The sequence below is a fragment of the Myotis myotis genome, unplaced genomic scaffold (genome assembly GCF_014108235.1).
Source record: "Myotis myotis isolate mMyoMyo1 unplaced genomic scaffold, mMyoMyo1.p scaffold_m19_p_11, whole genome shotgun sequence".
Classification (NCBI taxonomy): domain Eukaryota; kingdom Metazoa; phylum Chordata; class Mammalia; order Chiroptera; family Vespertilionidae; genus Myotis; species Myotis myotis.
Window position 1 is genome coordinate 61,190,448 of NW_023416315.1, and position 18,124 is coordinate 61,208,571.

At 43.1% G+C, this 18,124-nt stretch overlaps 1 protein-coding gene across 10 annotated transcripts in view; it reads right to left on the bottom strand.

The window, feature by feature from the left end:
- MKLN1 (muskelin 1) overlaps positions 1–18,124 on the bottom strand; it is a 319,909-nt gene that overhangs the window by 153,252 nt on the left and 148,533 nt on the right. For 3 of the 10 annotated variants that reach the window (XR_004970960.1, XM_036328669.1, XM_036328668.1), the window contains exon 1: positions 588–1,076. The exons of 1 other annotated variant lie outside the window; for it this stretch is intronic. Coding sequence is in view for 6 of the 9 variants with exons in the window: in XM_036328669.1 (XP_036184562.1) it covers positions 588–685 (98 nt within the window). In the remaining 3 variants the exon portion in view is untranslated. Of the gene's footprint in view, positions 1–587; positions 1,079–18,124 lie in introns of those variants that run through there. 6 more of the 10 variants (XR_004970961.1, XM_036328662.1, XM_036328664.1 and 3 more) reach the window with 5 other exon arrangements.

The following is an 18,124-nucleotide window of genomic DNA, read 5'->3' on the forward strand; positions in this document are numbered from 1 at the left end:
ATGCGCCCTGCACATCTCCCCACTTGCAAGGACTCGGCCGGGTTGCACAACTTTCCAGTCTCTGTGAGTTTCACCACTGTTTTGCTGTTGATCACTTTTAATGACACCCCCGCGCCTCCCCAAAACCCTCGTCTCAGCTTTACACTTTGCCCCGGCAGCACTCGACGGGACGGACTATCGGTCCCCCGCCTCCCCCCAGCGCCGACGACCTCAAAAACATGCCCACCCGTGTGCCCGCCGCCCGGACCCCAAAAGCTGCGACTCCGGTCCCACCTCCCCGAGCCGCCCGCCCCGCAAGCCCTCAAGTCCCAAATCCCGGGTGCAGCATCCCGGGTTCGGGGGGGGGGGGGGGGTTCCAGGCCCGCCGCGGACCTCGCCCCTCCCCCGCAATCTCGCTCTCCCGGCTCTCACTACCCTCCCGATTCGGGGGCGGCCAACCTCTCGGCGGCTGGACTGACTCCGAGGCCGCGCGTCCCTTCACCAGGCCCCGCCTGGGCCTCACGGCTCGGCGCCCTCCGCTGCCCGCCCGGCCCAGCCGAGCTGACGCCGAAGAGAAGAGTGGCACCAGCCCAAGGCTCGGCACTTACTCAGGAAGGTAGGTGGAGGAGAAGGAGCTCCACTTGTGCAGCGCGTAGGGCAGAAGCCGGCACTCGGGCGCCACAGCAACAGCCCCGCCAGCCGCCATCTTGTCAGCACCAGAGCGGCCGCCACCGACCGCAGGCCGCACCGAGGAGGGGGGCGTGGCCTGGTCTTAAAGGGGCCGCGGCCCTCCCGGCCCTGCGCAGCCTGAGGCGCGCGCGGGGCCGCGATTCCCTCCGAGTTCCCGACGCCGAACCCTCCCTCCTCAATGACTTTCCGGAACCGGGACGGAGTGTGAGCCCCTGAGGGGCTCTCCTGTGGGGCTTGGAGGGAGTGGCGCAAAGGACTGCCTTACAGGCGGAGGTAAGGAAAAAGCCAAGAATATATGGTGGAAAGAAAGCGAGGGGAACTGTGGGCCAGGGAGAGAGCAGGAGAAGACGAGCTTGGAGACGTCGGAAACCGCTGCCCTCTCCAGTTTGTAAGCCCGGCCGGGACACAGCATTGCAGGGAACTGGAGTCCGTAGCGATGCCCTTCCCTCGGGAGCGGTGGTGGTTTTAAACGTCCTGTGCCCGGTTCCGGAGGCGCACGGGGTGCCTGCCCTTCAGGGTGGACATTGCTTGTGAGCCTCTCGCACGCACCTGTGGGCTTGGTTTGCTCAGGCAAGACATTCGGCTCCCACCCCCCAACCCCCCACCCCCACCCCAGACCAGACCAGAAAAAACCTTCAAGCAGTTGGGGAAGCTGTGTGGCCTCCATTCCCAGTTGGCACATCTGCCCACTTTTAACTCGGACAGACATTCAGCCTAAAAGTTCAGAAAGAGCGAGAGACCGAGACATGTCAAGAGAAAGAGCCCCGGGGGACTGACCCCGTAGGCCCCAGGGGCACCACGCCAGCTGCTTTATCTAAAAAGGAGCAACCGGTTTGGCTCAGTGGATAGAGCGTCGGCCTGCGGACTGAAGGGTCCCAGGTTCGGTTCCGGTCAGGGGCATGTACCTGGGTTGCGGGCACATCCCCAGTGGGAGGTGTGCAGGAGGCAGCTGATCGATGTTTCTCTCTCATCGATGTTTCTAACTATCTCTCTCCCTTCCTGTAAACAATCAATAAAATATGTTAAAAAAAATAAAAAAATAAATTTAAAAAGAGGAGCGCTTGCCCTGAACGCCTGGCGGCCTTGGGCAGGGCTCCCATCCGGCGCCTGGGGGCCAGGGGCATGCGTGTGGGTCCCTTGGCGTAGCCGCGGTGGTCACCAGGGGCCTCGTCACTCCTTGTCTCAGAGGCCGTACCTTGGAAGCCCGGACCGTGTCTCCGTCTCCACCTGACCGATGGGAAATCTCATGCCACGTCGGGACTCCTCGATATTTGTGTTCGCTTCAGGTTATCATCGTCCCCCTGCCGCAGCTCCCTCAGGTCTCCTGAGTTTGTATGTCCATGGGGGAAACTGCGGAGTGGCCTCCGCTAGCGGAACAGGCCGCAGTGTGTCAGCCGTCAGGGGCGCGCGTGCGCTGCGTGTTGCAGGATGTCGGAAAAGTGTGCGTTCCTCGGGGAATGCTGTGACCCCAGTGGCTCCAGCGGGGAGTCCAGAGACCGGGGGTAGGACCGGAGGAGCTTAGCCCCAAGGCTGGCTGATGAGTGGTTATCTTTGGGGGGAAGATGAAGGTGGTGACCCAGTTCAGTTCTTTGGGGGCTCCTCCTCTGCTAAGTATTCCTCTTACCTAATGTCCTAGAGTCCTTGTTCTTTTGCAGACACAGAGATGGTTTATGAGTGATTTTTTTTTTTTTAATCCTCACCCAAGGATATGCTTTACCGATTTTAGAGAGAGGGGGAGGGAAAGAGAGGGAAACAGTGATCGTTTACCTCCCTTACACGCCCAACCAGGGATCGAACCCACGACCGAGGTAGGTTCCCTGCCTGGGAATCGAAGCGGCAACCTTTAGTGCATGGGACGGCGTTCCAACCCACTGAACCACACCGGCCAGAGCTATGAGTAATCTTTTTTTTAAAAAAAAAAGCACATGTAAGCCAGTTCTTCCCAAGTGACTTTCTGTGACTTTCAGTTCCCTTTGGGTAACATCAAAAGGCCTTGGCAGAGACCTTTCACACCCTGCCTTGCCTACTTCTCCAGCCTCCTCTTTCTCTCTCTCTCTCTCTCCAATCTTTGCACTCTTTACTCCAGCCTCACTGGACTAACATAACACACTGGATCGGCTCCTGTAACTTGTGTTCTCTCTGGCCTCCCTCAGGGGCTTAGTCTAAGGCTTAGACTCTAAGCCAGTGGTCCTCAACCTTGGCTGCACATTAGAATCACCTGGGAATCTTTTTAAAATCCTGATTTCTGGGCCTCATCCTCCGGAAATTCTGTTTCTTTGTTACTAATTTTGTGGCCTCACCCCATAACAAAGAAACAGAATTTCCGGAGGATGAGGCCCAGAAATCAGGATTTTAAAAAGATTCCCAGGTGACTCTAATGTGCAGCCAAGGTTGAGAACCACTGGTCTAAGCCAAGCCAGGAGTACCTTCCCCCATTCTTCACCTGTCTAACTCCTGCTCCTTTTTCAGCCTATTTCATTCTGGAAAATTATTCCTCATCATTTATTTTGGGATTATGTGCCATTTTCTACATTTTCCTTGGCACCCTGAGTTTCGCTCCTTATATTTGCAAGCATTACAATATATTTTAATCTCTTTATTTCACATTTTCTCTCTCCCTAAACTGTAATTCTCATAAAGGTAGGGATCATGCATATCATGTTCACAATTGTATCCTCAGTCCTGTTAGAGTGTCTAGCACATAACAGATGTTCAATCATATTTCTTGAGGAATGAATGGGTTGTGCTAAAAGCAATCATCTTTACTCATTTTGTAATCTCAGTATGGTCCTCATAGTAAATACTTCCTGGAGAGAGTAACTGATCATATTTGGTTTGTCACCTGCAAAAAAAGATTTATTGAAAGGCTGTGATGTGCCAGGCTCTGTCCTAGATGCTAAGGAGTCAGGATATACAGACAAGCCAGACAAGGACACTGCTTGCATGGAGCTTACATTCTGGTAGAGCAACATATAATGAGTCAACTAGATAATTTTAGTGTGTGTATTTAGATGCCAAGAAGACACTAATTACACTGGAGTAATATTTAGATTGGATGATAAAGGAAAGCTTCTCTAAAAAGGTAGTATTTGAGCTAATACCTGTACAATGAGAAAGTGCCAGCCATGCAGAAGCTGGATAAAAAAACATTCTAGGCAGAGAGAATAAGCAGGTGCAAGGGGCCTACAGCAGGAAAGTGCTTGGTGTGTTCAAAGAAAAGAAAGTGTGGCTGAAGCAAAGTGATGGAGGGGAGAGTGCAGTCAGAACAAATAAGTCTCGGTAAGAAGTCATGACATGGAAATGCAAAGGGGAGACCTCTGTAAGGATTCAAGCCAAGGAGTAGCAAAATTCACTTTACATTTTGTAAAGATCGCCCTGAAAAAAAAAAATTTTTTTTTAAGTTGGAGAGGCAAGATAGTTTGAAGTAAAGAAGAATTGATAGGAGGTTATTATAGTAACAGGCAAGAAATGACAGTGTCTTGGACTAGCAGAGGAGATAGAAGTGGTTGACACATTTTGGAAGTAAAGCCCATTAGACTTGCTAATGAGTAAGGCAGGAAGAAAAGGAAAGAATTAAGGGTAACGCCTGGGTTTTGGGTTTGCACCACTATGTAGATATTGATGCTTTTATTGAGAAGGGAAAATTTGGGGATGAAACAGTTTTAGGTTGAAGGAATCAAGAATTCTAACTTCAGTGGGATGCCTAATAGATAGCCAAGTGGAATTGCCAAGGATCCAATGTGGATCCAATGACCTGTATTGGTCAGAGTCTTATATCAAACCACCCCATAGGCATTTGGCCTTCTTCATATCTAACCAATCAAGAGTTGCTTTTTTTCTTGTGGCTTTGGCACAAGGTGAGTAAATTTTTCTCTGAGTAGCATGGTTACCGTAGCTCCAGGTACAGCAGCTCTAGATAGAAGAAACCATCCGTGGCAGCCTTCTGCAAAAGGGGACGCACAAGTACAAGAATAGTCTCGGGACAGAAACCTAGAGTATATGTTGAAAATCTCAGTTTCAGTCCCAGTTCTGCTACTTTTCTAGCTATGAGACTGTGGGAAAGTCACAATTTCTCCGAGTCTCATTTTCCACCACTATAAAGTGAATTTAATAAAATGTATCTTTTCTATTTCACAAGGAGTTTTGAAGATCAAATGAAGGAAAAGTGCTTGTCTGCTATGATATAAGCTCTCATTTAATTCTCACAGGACCCTGAGAGATAAATATTATTATTCCCCCTTTCACAAATGAAAAAAGTGAGACTCAGAAATGTCAAATAATGATTTGTCTTCTGTTTACCACCGCACCAGATGTGCAGGAGGGAAGAGAGTGAGACTGGGTATTTGTTCCCCTGACTCCCTGCCTGTAAGACTCGGAGCTGACTGTCCTTTACAACCAGAAGTAACAAGCCCTCCTCCCAAGTGGCCTCTCCACAGCTCTCTCTGGTTCTGGGTTCCAGTAACCACCTACGTTTTGCTCCCTGTGATTTCCCGGTATATTCTCACATCTTTATCAATAGTACCTTTATTAAATTTCTCAAATTGCCCAATTGCAGAATGCCATCTGTTTCCAGCTAGGACCCTAACTGATACAATAACTCATTCCAAAGAAATATAGCTAGCTAGTCAGTGACAAGTCAGAATCCCTTTGGTTCAAAAACCCATCCTTTTTTATTTCATCCGATTCTTCTAAGTGGAAAGAGACTTAGTAAACTGTAAAGTACTACTCAAATACAAGATATCGTCATATAATGAAGATCACCAGAGTTTAAAAGCAAAACCTATACAGCTGATTTTATTTGTTTCTAGGCAAAGGAATACACTAATTGACTGAAGGGGAAAAGAAGGTGTTTTTAATTGTTAGTAATGGGTTTCCTGGTTGTTATGGGAATTAAAGATTAAAACAAATACTCCACATAGTCTGGAATAAACCCACAGCTCTGTACATGACTAGTTAAAACAATGCCCATACTTCATAGGCTGGATAGGGGGAGATCTTCACATAGGTCCTGTAAGGGTCTTACTTTAACTTACTAGGGTTGTTCAAAGTTCATGGTTTCTTTAACAACTTTAGCTGGTTTGGAGAGTTGAAGCACAGTACAGTAGTCAATGTCTTATCTCCTAGGCAAGCTGTGCTGTAAATGGAAGAATTTTCCTTAACAATGTTATTATGTAACAAATGAAGAGACTGATACCAAAATATGTTAGACGTTATGCCTAAATTCACTTATACAGCTGGTCTGTTTACAGATCTGAATCTAGAACCCAAGTGTCTAATTCGCAATCACTTTTTTTCCTAATTAATGGGAAATTTTTAGCTCTACACCCATGTTATTCTTCTTTAAATCCTCTATAACTAGCACATAGTAGATTCTCAAGAAATATTTCCTGAATTGAATCTCTTAGTCCCTCCTGAATTCCTTCTCACTAATTGTGTTAGTCAGTTGAGGTTGTTACAACAAGAATATGATAGGCTAGATGGCTTAAACAACAAACATTTCTCACACTTCTGAAGGCTGGGAAGTGTAAGATAAGGTGCCAATATATTCAGTATCTGGTAAGAGCCTTCTTCCTGGTTTGCAGACAGCCACCTTCTTGCTTCTGCCCCTGGCCCCTAAAATGGATGTTCTTACATACAAAATTCCATCCCAACAACCCCAATAGCATCAACTCTAAAGTCTATAAAGTCCAAAGTCTTACCTGTCATCCAAATCAGTTATGGGTGAGACTCACCCTGAAGCAAAATTCCTTTCCAGCTGTGAGCCTGTGAAGCCAAGCCTACAAAGGATAGACACCCCCATTCCAACAGGTGGAAGGAAGAACAGAAGCACGTTTAGTCCCAATCATGTCTGAAACCTCTCAAGGCAAACTCCATGAGATCTCAAGGCTTGAGAATAAAACCCTTCTCTTGATGCTCACCTTCTTTCCCCCATCCCTCCCCCACTTTCTGAAGATCCCCCCCAACCCCTGTCCTGCAGCTCTACCAGGCCAAGACTCTACCTGGTGGTGTTCAAGGCTTTGGGGTGAGGACTGACTGTTGTGATGCCCTTTTGAAACCATGGAGGCAGCCCAGATCTTTGAATTGTCCTCAGGGTCATCCTTCCCTAGTCTTGAAGAATAGCTTTGCTCTAACCGGGTCCTGTAAAATTCAAGAAGTCCAACAGTCTTTCTTCATCCATCCCCTTCAGTTCAAACTAGGAGTTCCTGCTGGGGAGATGGTTAGCTCTGTGGTTCACATCCACACTGATCTCCTTACCAAGTGATCAGTTAACCACACACACGGGGTTCTTTTCCAAACACTGCTTTCTCATTTTTTTGTAATATGGACAGGCTGAGAAATTTCCGTATCTTTAAGTTCTGATTCCTTTCTCTTAACAGTTCCATCCTCAATTTATTTCTCTCTTTCTGCATTTTAGTATAAGCAGTCAAGTAGAACCAAGCCACTTCTTCAACACTTTGCATAGAAATTGCCTCTGCTTGATGTCCAGTTTCATCACTTGTAAGTTCTACCCTCCACAAAACACTAGAACACAAACACAGTTCATCCAAGTTCTTTGCCACTTTATAACAAGGATCACCTTTCCTCCAGTTTCCAATACCATGCTCCTCATCTCTGTGTAGACAAGAATGGTCTTTATTGTCCACATTTCTATCAACATTCTGTACATAATTATTTATGTATTCCCTAAGAAGATAGAAGCTTTCTCTCCAGCTTACCTCTTCTCTGAGCTTTCACCAGAATCACCTTTAGGGATTCCTTCACAGCAATATTGACTTTTTTTTAGCATTCGCCCAGTGTAAGGTCTCTAATGCCATCATTAGGTTCCACCCCCATGACCTCATCTAAACCTAATTACTTCCCAAAAGCTCCATGTCCAAATAACATCACATAGGGGATTGGGGCTTCAACATATGAAATTTAGGAAAAAACATTCAGTCCATAAGCACTAATTTATTATGATATTTTTTTAAATAAAAGGAATTTGCTTAGGAGTCATCTATAGATTAGAAGACTAAAAGAATTATTTTATTCAATCTATTTTTTGGTCAGTAAATGAAGAACATCACCTTGGGAATTAGAAGAATGAATTTGCCCCAGTATAATTCCCATTGGACATTTCTTGCATGCCAGGAATTTACCTGCATTATTTATATAATCTTCACAACAGTCTTGCAAGTAAACTCAGTTTCTTGGAGGTTAAGATTCACCAAACTTATGTGTGCCCTCTTTATAATACAATTCTCAACTGTATGCATTCCTAACATCACCCCAGCATTCAGGATCCAGAAGACCAAGAGAAACAATCTGTTGTATTCCTAAAGCTAACTGTTCCTTCTCAATCTTCTGTTCTCTCATGATTTCTATATTAACTCATTTCAACTTTGTTATTGTTGTTTGAAATCATTTCTTTGAGCACAGCACTACCAAAAGGAGCAGATGAAAAGCAAGTGCCAGAGTTTCATCTGCTAAGTAAGGGGATATTCCCCTTTCTTTTCTAAGACAAAGGAACTTCAGCCCCACCGGGGCCTTTGCACAGGTCTTAGGTGAACATTGAGACTAGCTTCAAGTGTGAAGCTTGGGTCCGCTTCTCCCAGGAGGTGGCAGCAGCAGCAGCCGCAGCCTGCTAGAGAAATCAGACAGAATTCCTTTTGCCTATTGGCATCCAGACCTAGAAATTCCTGGTTCCAGCAACCACTAAATCCCTCCTTTGGTTTGCTGAGGTTGATTGGAGCCGGGGCACAGGAACTGGCAACAATTCCTCTCCTAAGTACCTAGTTTTTATAAACACTTTGGTCTGAGGGGTGACCTTGAAGCATGTGTGAAGGCAGACCAGGAAGTCTTTGGCCAAGGAAAAGAGCTTCAAAAAGAAACTAACTTGAACACTTCCATCCACACAGGCATAAATCCAGAGGACCCCAGCTCCCACTTCGGTGCTGCACCAAGAATACAGATTCTAGACCTAGCCACCCAGCTACCAGACAACTGACCTTGTCATTGAATCTGCAATTTCCTCAACCACCTAGTGTGGACTAGGTGATCTTTAAGTGCCTGCTAATTCTTAAATTATGAGTTACGGAACTTTTATTTTTCTGGATTAAGTAAGGTTGGGCCTTCACCCTTTCAGAATTGAAAAAATCCCACACGCAACAAAGAACTACTGGTTCCAAGTTAATCCCAGGTGAGCACATATCCTGGTTTGGTGAACCCTGCCAGCTGCCTAGGAGGGGGGCAGGAATCCCAGGAAATGTATGAACACCACACGGCTATGGATGAACTATCAACTGCTGGGAGTTACTTTGCAAGTTACCACATCTAAATGAATCTGACAAAATAATATTCCAAAAAGCAATTAACACTGATTCCTAATGTATTTAGAACTAAAAGGTCTTTTGGGAAAAGTGAAATTGGCTCAGAAAAAAATTATCCAGCCCTCTGGGTAAAGAAATGTTTGAGGTTAAGAGGATTCTTAAGTCAGGATCTGTCAGTGCTTTTATCCCATCACCTGGTCTTTTGTGAAGGAGGAGACAGAACTAGCTCCTCTCATTCCTCCATCCCATCCCACCCCACCCCACTTCATCTTGGCGCTATCACCTTCACTGGGCTGCTTGAACGTTTATCTATTCATTCAGTAATCACTTACTGAGCACCTACTATGTGTCAGGTGCTGGGGATACACCTAACTATTCAGGAGCTCACAGTCAAGGAGTCAGATTATTAAATGGGCTAAAATAAAGAACTCAGAAAGGATTAGCATATAAAATATGAAGAAATAATAGCGGTCATAGTGCTGGTAGCATTATTTTCATAAAGACCACAGACCAAATATATTTCCCAATTAAAGCTATTTCCCTAGCATCGATATATTAATGTTAGGCCAAATATATTTCCCAATTAAAGCTATCCCCAGAACATAACGGAATTGTGTAAAGATAATTTCATTGTCCTATTGGTCCCTGTGAGTCTGTCAAGGCAACCCTCTTCCTATTTTCCATGAAAGTCATCATATTAGAATCCCATCCTGGGTCAGGAAGCTTTGGTCCCAGAAGGCCACTATAAATGGAAATATGTGTCTGTTAGCAGGCATGGGCTGAGAGGGGACAGCTTCCCCCTCTGCCTTTTCCTCCTGAGAATATTAGCACAGGTTACACAGGTTTCAGTGTTCCTGAAACAGAAGGAACTGAGGGATGACAGAAATAGGAGAGCATGGTGATAGCAAATTTTAGGCTGGCTCCACACTAGAAAAGAACCATACCCAATTTGGAGAGCAGGTCAGAGAATAAGGCAACACAGGGATGTCCAGTGGGACCACAAACAAGCAGAAAAGAAGCAAACCATCTGGTTCCCCCACATCTCAGATCAGTCTGAGGAGGTCAACTGAAGTTTTTCTTCTAAGAGATGCAAGTTGCCCTCATATGTTGGAATCAGGTCAAATCATTTCTCAAATGCAAATCTTCATAGAGACCTTTCTTATCATATTGATAATTTTTATTTCATCCTGTATATTTCCAAATAAGCTCAAAATGATCCTCTCCCCCAACCTTTACAACTGCTTTTCAGCCATGCCATTTACTAAATATATAGCACAAGGGTTGAGAACCTCTGGCCGTTGACTTAATTTTATCCAGTTTAACGTAAGTCATTAAATTTGCTCGCATAGCCCCAAAACCCAGCATTGCAATGGGATTCTGGTGAGCACATTCAGAAAGAAGCTTCTAAGCCAGCAGTTCTCAACCTGGAGGTCGAGACCCCTTCGGGGGTCAAGACCATCGGAAAACACATATATAATTACATATTGTTTTTGTGATTAATTACTATGCTTTAATTATGTTCAATTTGTAACAATGAAATTACATCCTGCATATCAGATATTTACATTACGATTCATAAGAGTAGCAAAATTATAGTTATGAAGTAGCAACGAAAATAATTTTATGGTTGGGGGTCTCCACAACATGAAGAACTATATTAAAGTGTCGCGGCATTAGGAAGGTTGAGAACCACTGGCTAAGCAGTGGCTCTTGCTCTTGGCTGCATATTGGAAACACATGGGAAACTTTTAAAAATCTCCATACCACGTCCCAAATCAATTACATATTAGGTGTGGGACCTAGGCATCGATATATTAATGTTAAGTTCATGAAAAGATGTATATGTGCAGCCGAGGTTGAGAACTTTTCCCTTTATGTCTTAGGACAGTGACAGGCAGAAAGCCTGGTAACTCACAGGCAGGAAGCCGGTCAGCTGGTAACTGACACCTGAGCTCTCCTGCTTCCTTTGGAATTTCTCCTGAATATCTGCATGGAGAAACCAGATACTGCAATGGTGCTAGCTTGGACCTCCACTTTGTAAGGTTTCCATTTCAACTTTACCACCTTATTCACTAAGTCTACGTTTAATATTATTCCAGTACTTAAAGAGCTATGAACAGTGGTTAGTTAATCAGTTTGTCAAAGAAAATTGTAAACAAGTGATGGTGGTATAAATGCCATGCTTTAGAAATCCCACATTCATCTTTAAAACAAACTTAAATGTATTTTTTTTAAACCCCACACTACTCGGTCTTTTCCCTCTCCTCCTTTACCCATTTTTCTCTTTCCCTTCCTCTCTGCCTGTCTCCTTCACCTGCTCTCCCAGGGGTAACAGGGTGCCACTGTTACCCCTTGTTTATCTTTTGTTACCCTCTGCCTCATAGCTTCTGCATCTGAATCCATTTTTTACTCTCTATTCTCTTCCCCTTACCCACAACATACCTTGTTTCCTTTATCTTTCATTATGTTCCACGCTTACAGCTCCTCAATTAACTATACTGTAGAACAAAACCATTGTCAGATATTTATCATATTAAATAAGTTATTTTGTTGTTAATTTTAAAAGCAGATGAGTTCTGAAAGTGCTATATTTCTCTCTCCAAGGAGAAAAAGTGCTATATTTCTCTCTCTTTGTCATAGTTAGCACTTCTTAAATACTAATTATTTTGATAACTTCCTGAATTGGTCCTAGATTACTTTTTTCCAAGTAGTTCAGTGACCCTCAATAGAAAAATGTTTCTCTGTTCTTCAATAATCCCAACAACAGCAGCTGATATCAATGTAAAAGAGACATTAAAAACAGCAGTTGAGTGTATGCACCCTGAATTGCATATTCGGTTGCAAAGTCATCATCCTGATTATTATTGTAATTGCAGAGGGGAGGCATTTAAATAATTGTTCAAAGTGTCTTCTTAAGGAAATAACTAAAACAGGGCCAGTTGTCACAAACTAACCTACAATAATAATCTTGTATATGCATCTTCAGTATTCATAGCAACTCTACAATAACAAATTTGTGCATTCATCTAATGTCCTTAAGCAACCTAGGAAATAACAAACAAACCTTGATCAGAGCCAGTGTCTCACTTGGTAGTTGACCTGTGTGTTTAAGCAGTGTCCCGGAACAACCTCAGAAGCATAAACCACCAAACAAAAATTGCACCATCAATTCAATGACAAACTGGGGTAGGTGACCCAGCACCCATCTGCTTTGTTATGGCAATAAATCTAGGTACAAGTAGCGTGGAAACCAGGTAGATAGGTCAGCCCACAAACTAAAACATTTATGAGAATTAGCCACAAAGATAGACAGGTTTTATTGACTTGAAATTTGTAAACAAAGAGGAACTGTGCGAAAAGAGGGAAGGCCTTGTTTTGAGTTTACTTGTGAAAGCCTAAAGCATTTGAGATTTTTCTCTTCCCAAGATACAGCTGTGAAATGACTAATAGGAATTAAGTGAACCTGCATCAGGAACTGAATGTGCCACTTCACTGGGAACAGAAATTGTTCCCCTGATAGAGGCTGTCCTCTCAGATTAGTACCTTGGGTGTTTTAAAGAGGATCAGCCAGACACGAATATGGTGCATTTATAAAGAGCAAGAATCATCCAAGCACCTTTGCAAATTTTCTTTAAATCTCAGTGCTTCTGAATCATGTTTATATCTTAACTTCGATGTTCCTGAAGAAACTCAGGAGAGAGGGAGAAGGAGGAAGAAGATTTCCTATCACATTGCTTTTTCCTTGCTGGGCTTTCCAATAGGAGTCTTGCTGAAGGCTTAGTCTGAGCAATTTAGTAAGGGTGAATGACTCAAGACTGCTTTAATCAAACTGGTCTGATTCAGTCTTCCTAAATTCTAAAAGTCATACACCCAGTTGCAGTGGCTCAATATTATTTTCATATTTGCATCCCCAGCTGAAATCAATTTGCCTGCACACATCCTTGTCCTGTTTCAGTATTTAAAATATTTTCTACAAAAGTATTGGAAGGGTCACTGATTGACATTTTGAAAATTGTTTCAAGGCACAATCTAGGTACAGCATTTCTTGAATAACATTGTTTTGTTCAAAATCCTTGCATTATAACATTGATGAAATGCCTTAGGAACTAACTTCACTTTCATTTATATCAATTAGCCTATGGTAAAATTGGTTTCATTATACATCATTTTGCTCAAAGTTGCAGAATCTATTGATGACATTAAGTGAGGACTTATATTTTTTTCACTGTGAAAGTAAGACACCAACATAAGAATAAATTCAAACATCAAAAATGTTTAAAATGGAAAGGCAAATCTCCTTCCCACTTTTATCTGAAAGTAAGCATCATTAACTATTTCTAGTGTATTCTTTCCACAAAGCATATATAATATACACTGAGTGGCCAGATTATTATGACCGGCCAGGTTATTATGACCACCCCATCAGTACTTCGTTGGGCCACCTTTTGCCTTCAATACTGCGGCGATTCTTCTTGGCATTGACTCCACGAGGTGTTGAAAGGTGATGCGAGGAATCTGACACCTGATGAATAGCACTGTCCAGTTCTGTGAGGTTTGATGGTTGTGGAACCAGCTGCCTGATGGCTCTTTTAACTTCGTCCCACAAATGCTCAATTGGATTGAGATCTGGTGATTGTGGGGGCCACCTAAGCAAGGTAAAGTCTCCCTCATGTTCTTGAAACCACTCCTGCACAATATGAGCACCGTGGCATGGCGCATTGTCTTGTTGGAAGAAGCCATCTCCATTGGGATACACCATCAGCATGATAGGATGAACTTGATCAGCAATGATACTTAGGTATGTTGTGCCATTCAGACGTTTATAATGATCTGGCCCTTTAGCAACTTTAGCGCAAAATTATAGCTAATTTGCCTACAAACGTCAGGTGGTCATAATAACCTGGCCACTCAGTGTATATACCATTTTTACACAAAGCAGATTATATCATATACAGTGTCCTCTTGTGAGATAATAGAAAATACTATATTGGTCTCTGCCTCCCGTTGGCACAGAACTAAAACCCTTGTAAAAATTCCTAAGTGTTAAGAGAACTAGGAATATATTTTTGTCCTAGTATTTAGCCTCCGCTTCCTAACACAGAGTTCCTAAACCCCTTTGAATTTCCTGGGTGATCAGAGTATCTTTTGTTCTAATGAGGTGGGCTCCTAAATGGCTCCTGGATGGAGCTATGATGAGAAGCTTGGAGTTTCCGGACCCACCCCTCATCCTCCAGAGAGAGGAGAAGGACTAGAAATGGAGTTAAAACTGATCACTCCTATGTGGTGAAGCCTCCATAAAAACCCCAATAGTGTGGGGTTCAGAGAGCTTCCAGAGCGGTGAACATCCACCTAACTGGAGGGTGAGGCAGCCCAGCTTCACAGTGACAAAAGCTCCTGCACTAGGGTCCCTGCTAGATCTTGCCCAATGTTTCTCTCCATCTGGCTGTTCATCTGTATCCTTTAAGTTGTTATTGTGCAATAACCTGGTAAACATAACTCTGTTTCCCAGAGTTCTGTGAGCTGTTCTGGCAAATAATCAAATCCAAGGGGGACGTGGTCACAAGAACCTCCGTTTGTAGCCAAGTCAGAAGTTGTGGGTAACCTGGGGACTTACTATTTGAGATTGGCATCTGAAGTGGGGAAGTTTCATAGGACTGAGCCCTTAACCTGTGGGATCTAACACTATCTCCAGGTAGATTATATCAAATTTTAATTAAATTATAGGACACCCAGATGGTGTCACAGAGAATTGCTATATGTCAGAAGTGTTGAAAGTGTGGTGGTAATGTGAGAGTGAAGGAGAGACACACAGGAGGAAGAGTGAGTTTTTCCTGAACACCTATTCCCTGCTTTATTCATTTAATAATATTTCAGAAATATTTCCATGTCAGCACATACAGATCTTACAAGATCTTTTAATCACTGGATGTGCCATAACTTATTTAATCATTGCCCCACTGATGAACATTCTAATCATATCCATTATTATTATTATATACAATGTTTCTATGAATATCCTTACACATATGTCATTGGGAACTTGTATGACTCTATCTGTAGGATAAATTCCTTGAAATGAAATTGCCAGGTCAAAATATGTGTACATTTAAGATTGGGTTAGATGTTCCCAAATTGTAACCCCTAAATGGTTCCAATACACCTTTTCATCAACAGTATAAGTTTATTTTTGCCCCAGCCAGACCTGAGTTTTATCAGACTTTCAACTTGTTGTCAATCTGCTGGGTAATAATAGTATCACATTGTTGTGATTTGCATTTTTCTAAGCACTAATGAAGTTAAATGATTTTCAAGTAAATTTTTGCCATTCTTATTTTCTTTATGTAATATTTATTCATATTCTTTGCCCATTTCTCTGTTCATTTTTCCTTATAAAACTGTAAGATGATATAATAAAGAAGTATGTACATTTTCTCTTGAGTTGCAAATAATTTTTTTCTCCTGTGCTATTTGTCTTTTGCTGTATTTACTGTATTTTCTTGTTGTCGCTATGTTCACTTTTACCGTATAAAAATTTTAAACGTTTTACATGAAAGCATATGTCACCGTTTTCCTTTTTTGGTTTCTGAGTTTTGTCTGTGTTTGAAATATTAGCTGTCTTGCAAGAAGAGTCTCTGGAGTTGCCACTTTAATGCACCAGTGTTTGATTTGAATTCTACTGCATCATATGATACAGGTTAAAAAACTAGGCTTTACTGTGGAAAGAGGAAACTTACAATGTCAAGGCCATTGAGAGAAGGGAGGGCAAAGAGACCTCATCCTCTTATTGTCCCTGGCTGACCTGCTGGCCTTGCAGAATGATTTGTATTCCAGGAAAGGGAACTTTGCCCCTCTTTTGGTCTCTTGTATGGAACAAGTATGAGAGTAGCCTTATCAGGGAATGGAAAAATCAGCCTGTCTTGGCACCAGGCGGCCCAGATTTTGGTGTCAGCTGTTTACCAGAGTTGTCTGGGAAACACACACAAGCTGCTCTGCACCTAGACTTTCGGTCCTGTAGGATGTTACGCAAGAAAGGAAGCCAGTGGTCCCATGGAAGCTGGGCTTGTATAGAGTTTCTCAGGCTGGGAGTAGCCCTTTTCCTCAGCACCAGTGCCCCATACCTTGTCTGAGCCAGGTTATTGTCCAGGCAACAGAGAGGGAGCACCCAGATTCATTTAAAACAAGCCTGCTCCTTGTATGACATTAAGTAAATAATGAATCAGGTATTGAAGATGAGATTCTTTTTAAAGTTACCCCAAACTTTATATTTTGAAAAACTTCCAACTCCCAAAGGTTAAAAGAATGATACAATGAATACTCCTCACCTAGACTCACCAATTGTTAACATTTTGTCACCTTTGCTTTATCTCTTTCTATCAATATACATTTCTATCCATTGAAGCATTTGGAAGTAGGTTGAATACTTTATGACAGTTCATTCAAAATAATTCAGCACACATCTCCCAAGAATAAAGGCATTTACTTACATAACGGCGATACAGTTTCTCAGACCTAGGAAAATTAACGCTTCAATATATTTAATTCCACATTCATATTTCTCTAATTGCTCCAAATGTCTTTTATTACCATCTTTTTATGTTTGACCCAACATCTTAACAAAGTCCATACATTACATTTGATTCCATCTCTCTAATCCAGTGCCCCAAAAGGACATTTAGCGTGCCTGGAGATACTTTAGATTGTCACAACTGTGGGTGCTAATAGCGCCTAGTAGATAGAAACCAAGGAAGGATGTCTGCTAAACATCTTACAGTACACAGGACAACCCCCAACAAAGAATTACTTGGTCCAAAATGTCCATTATTGCTGAGATTGAAAAACCTTGTCTGCCCTGACCGGTTTGGCTCAGTGGGTAGAGCGTCGGCCTGCGGACTGAAGGGTCCTGGGTTCGATTCCGGTCAAGGGCATGTACCTTGGTTGCGGGCATATCCCCAGTGGGAGGTGTGCAGGAGGCAGCTGATCAATGTTTCTCTCTCATCGATGTTTCCAACTCTCTATCCCTCTCCCTTCCTCCCTATAAAAAAATCAATAAAATATATTTAAAAAAACAAACAAAAAAAAAACGTTGTCTATCTGAAATAGTCTCCTGACTTTTTGTTGCTTTTCATGACATTGACTTGTAGTATCCAGGCCAGCTGTAATGTAGAATGTTCCACATTCTAGATTTTTCTGATTGTTTTCTCATGATTAGTTTCCATTTAAACATACATGTCAGGAATATTGTATAAGTCATGCAACAGTTAGCTATTACTGCATAACAAACCACCCCAATACTCAGTGAGATAATATTAACAGCCATTGGCTAAGTCGTTCTGTTGACCTGGGCTGGGCTCTGCTGATTTTGGCTAGACTCATTCATGGATCTGCAGTCATTTGACAGATTGACTAGGTGCTGGCTGGTCTAGGATGACCTCGGCTGGGATGACTTGGCTCAGCTCCATTTACCTCTCCCACTTAGCAGGCTATTCTCATGGACGAGACAGAAGTCTGAAAGACAGTGGAAGCGTGCAAGATCTTTTGAAGTCTAGGCTTGGAACTGGCACTCTGTCACTTCCATGGCATTATGTTGGCTAAAGAAGGTAACAAAGCCAGCCTAGATTCAAGTGGTAGAGAAAGAAACTGTACCTCTTCATGGGAGTTGCTGCACAGTCATTGCAAGGGGTGTGGATGAGGGAGGTGCAAATCTGGGCCCATTGCAATCACTCTATCAAAGTGATATTGTATATCTCTTAGCATCAGATCCGGAGATAAATAATGCCAAATTGGCCCGTTATTACTGATGTTAAGTTTGAGTCTTGATTAAGTGGTAACGGACAAAGCTTGCCTTTGGGTCTATCTTTCATGTCTGTGCGTTGATGTTTTGATACCGGGTGTCTATCCTGTTCACCACTGTGTTACTTTCGTAGGGCTGCTATAACAAAGCACCCACAAGTTGGGAGGCTAAAATCAACAGAAATTTGTTGTCTGGCAGTTCTGTAAACACTGTGTCAGCTGGGCTCCTTCTGAAACCTTCCTTGCCTCTTCCAGTGTCTGGTAGTCCCCAGACATTCCTTGGCTTGCCGCTGCAGCACTTCAATCCCCCCTCTAGCTTTATATGACATTCTCCCTGTGTCTGTGTCTTCACCTGA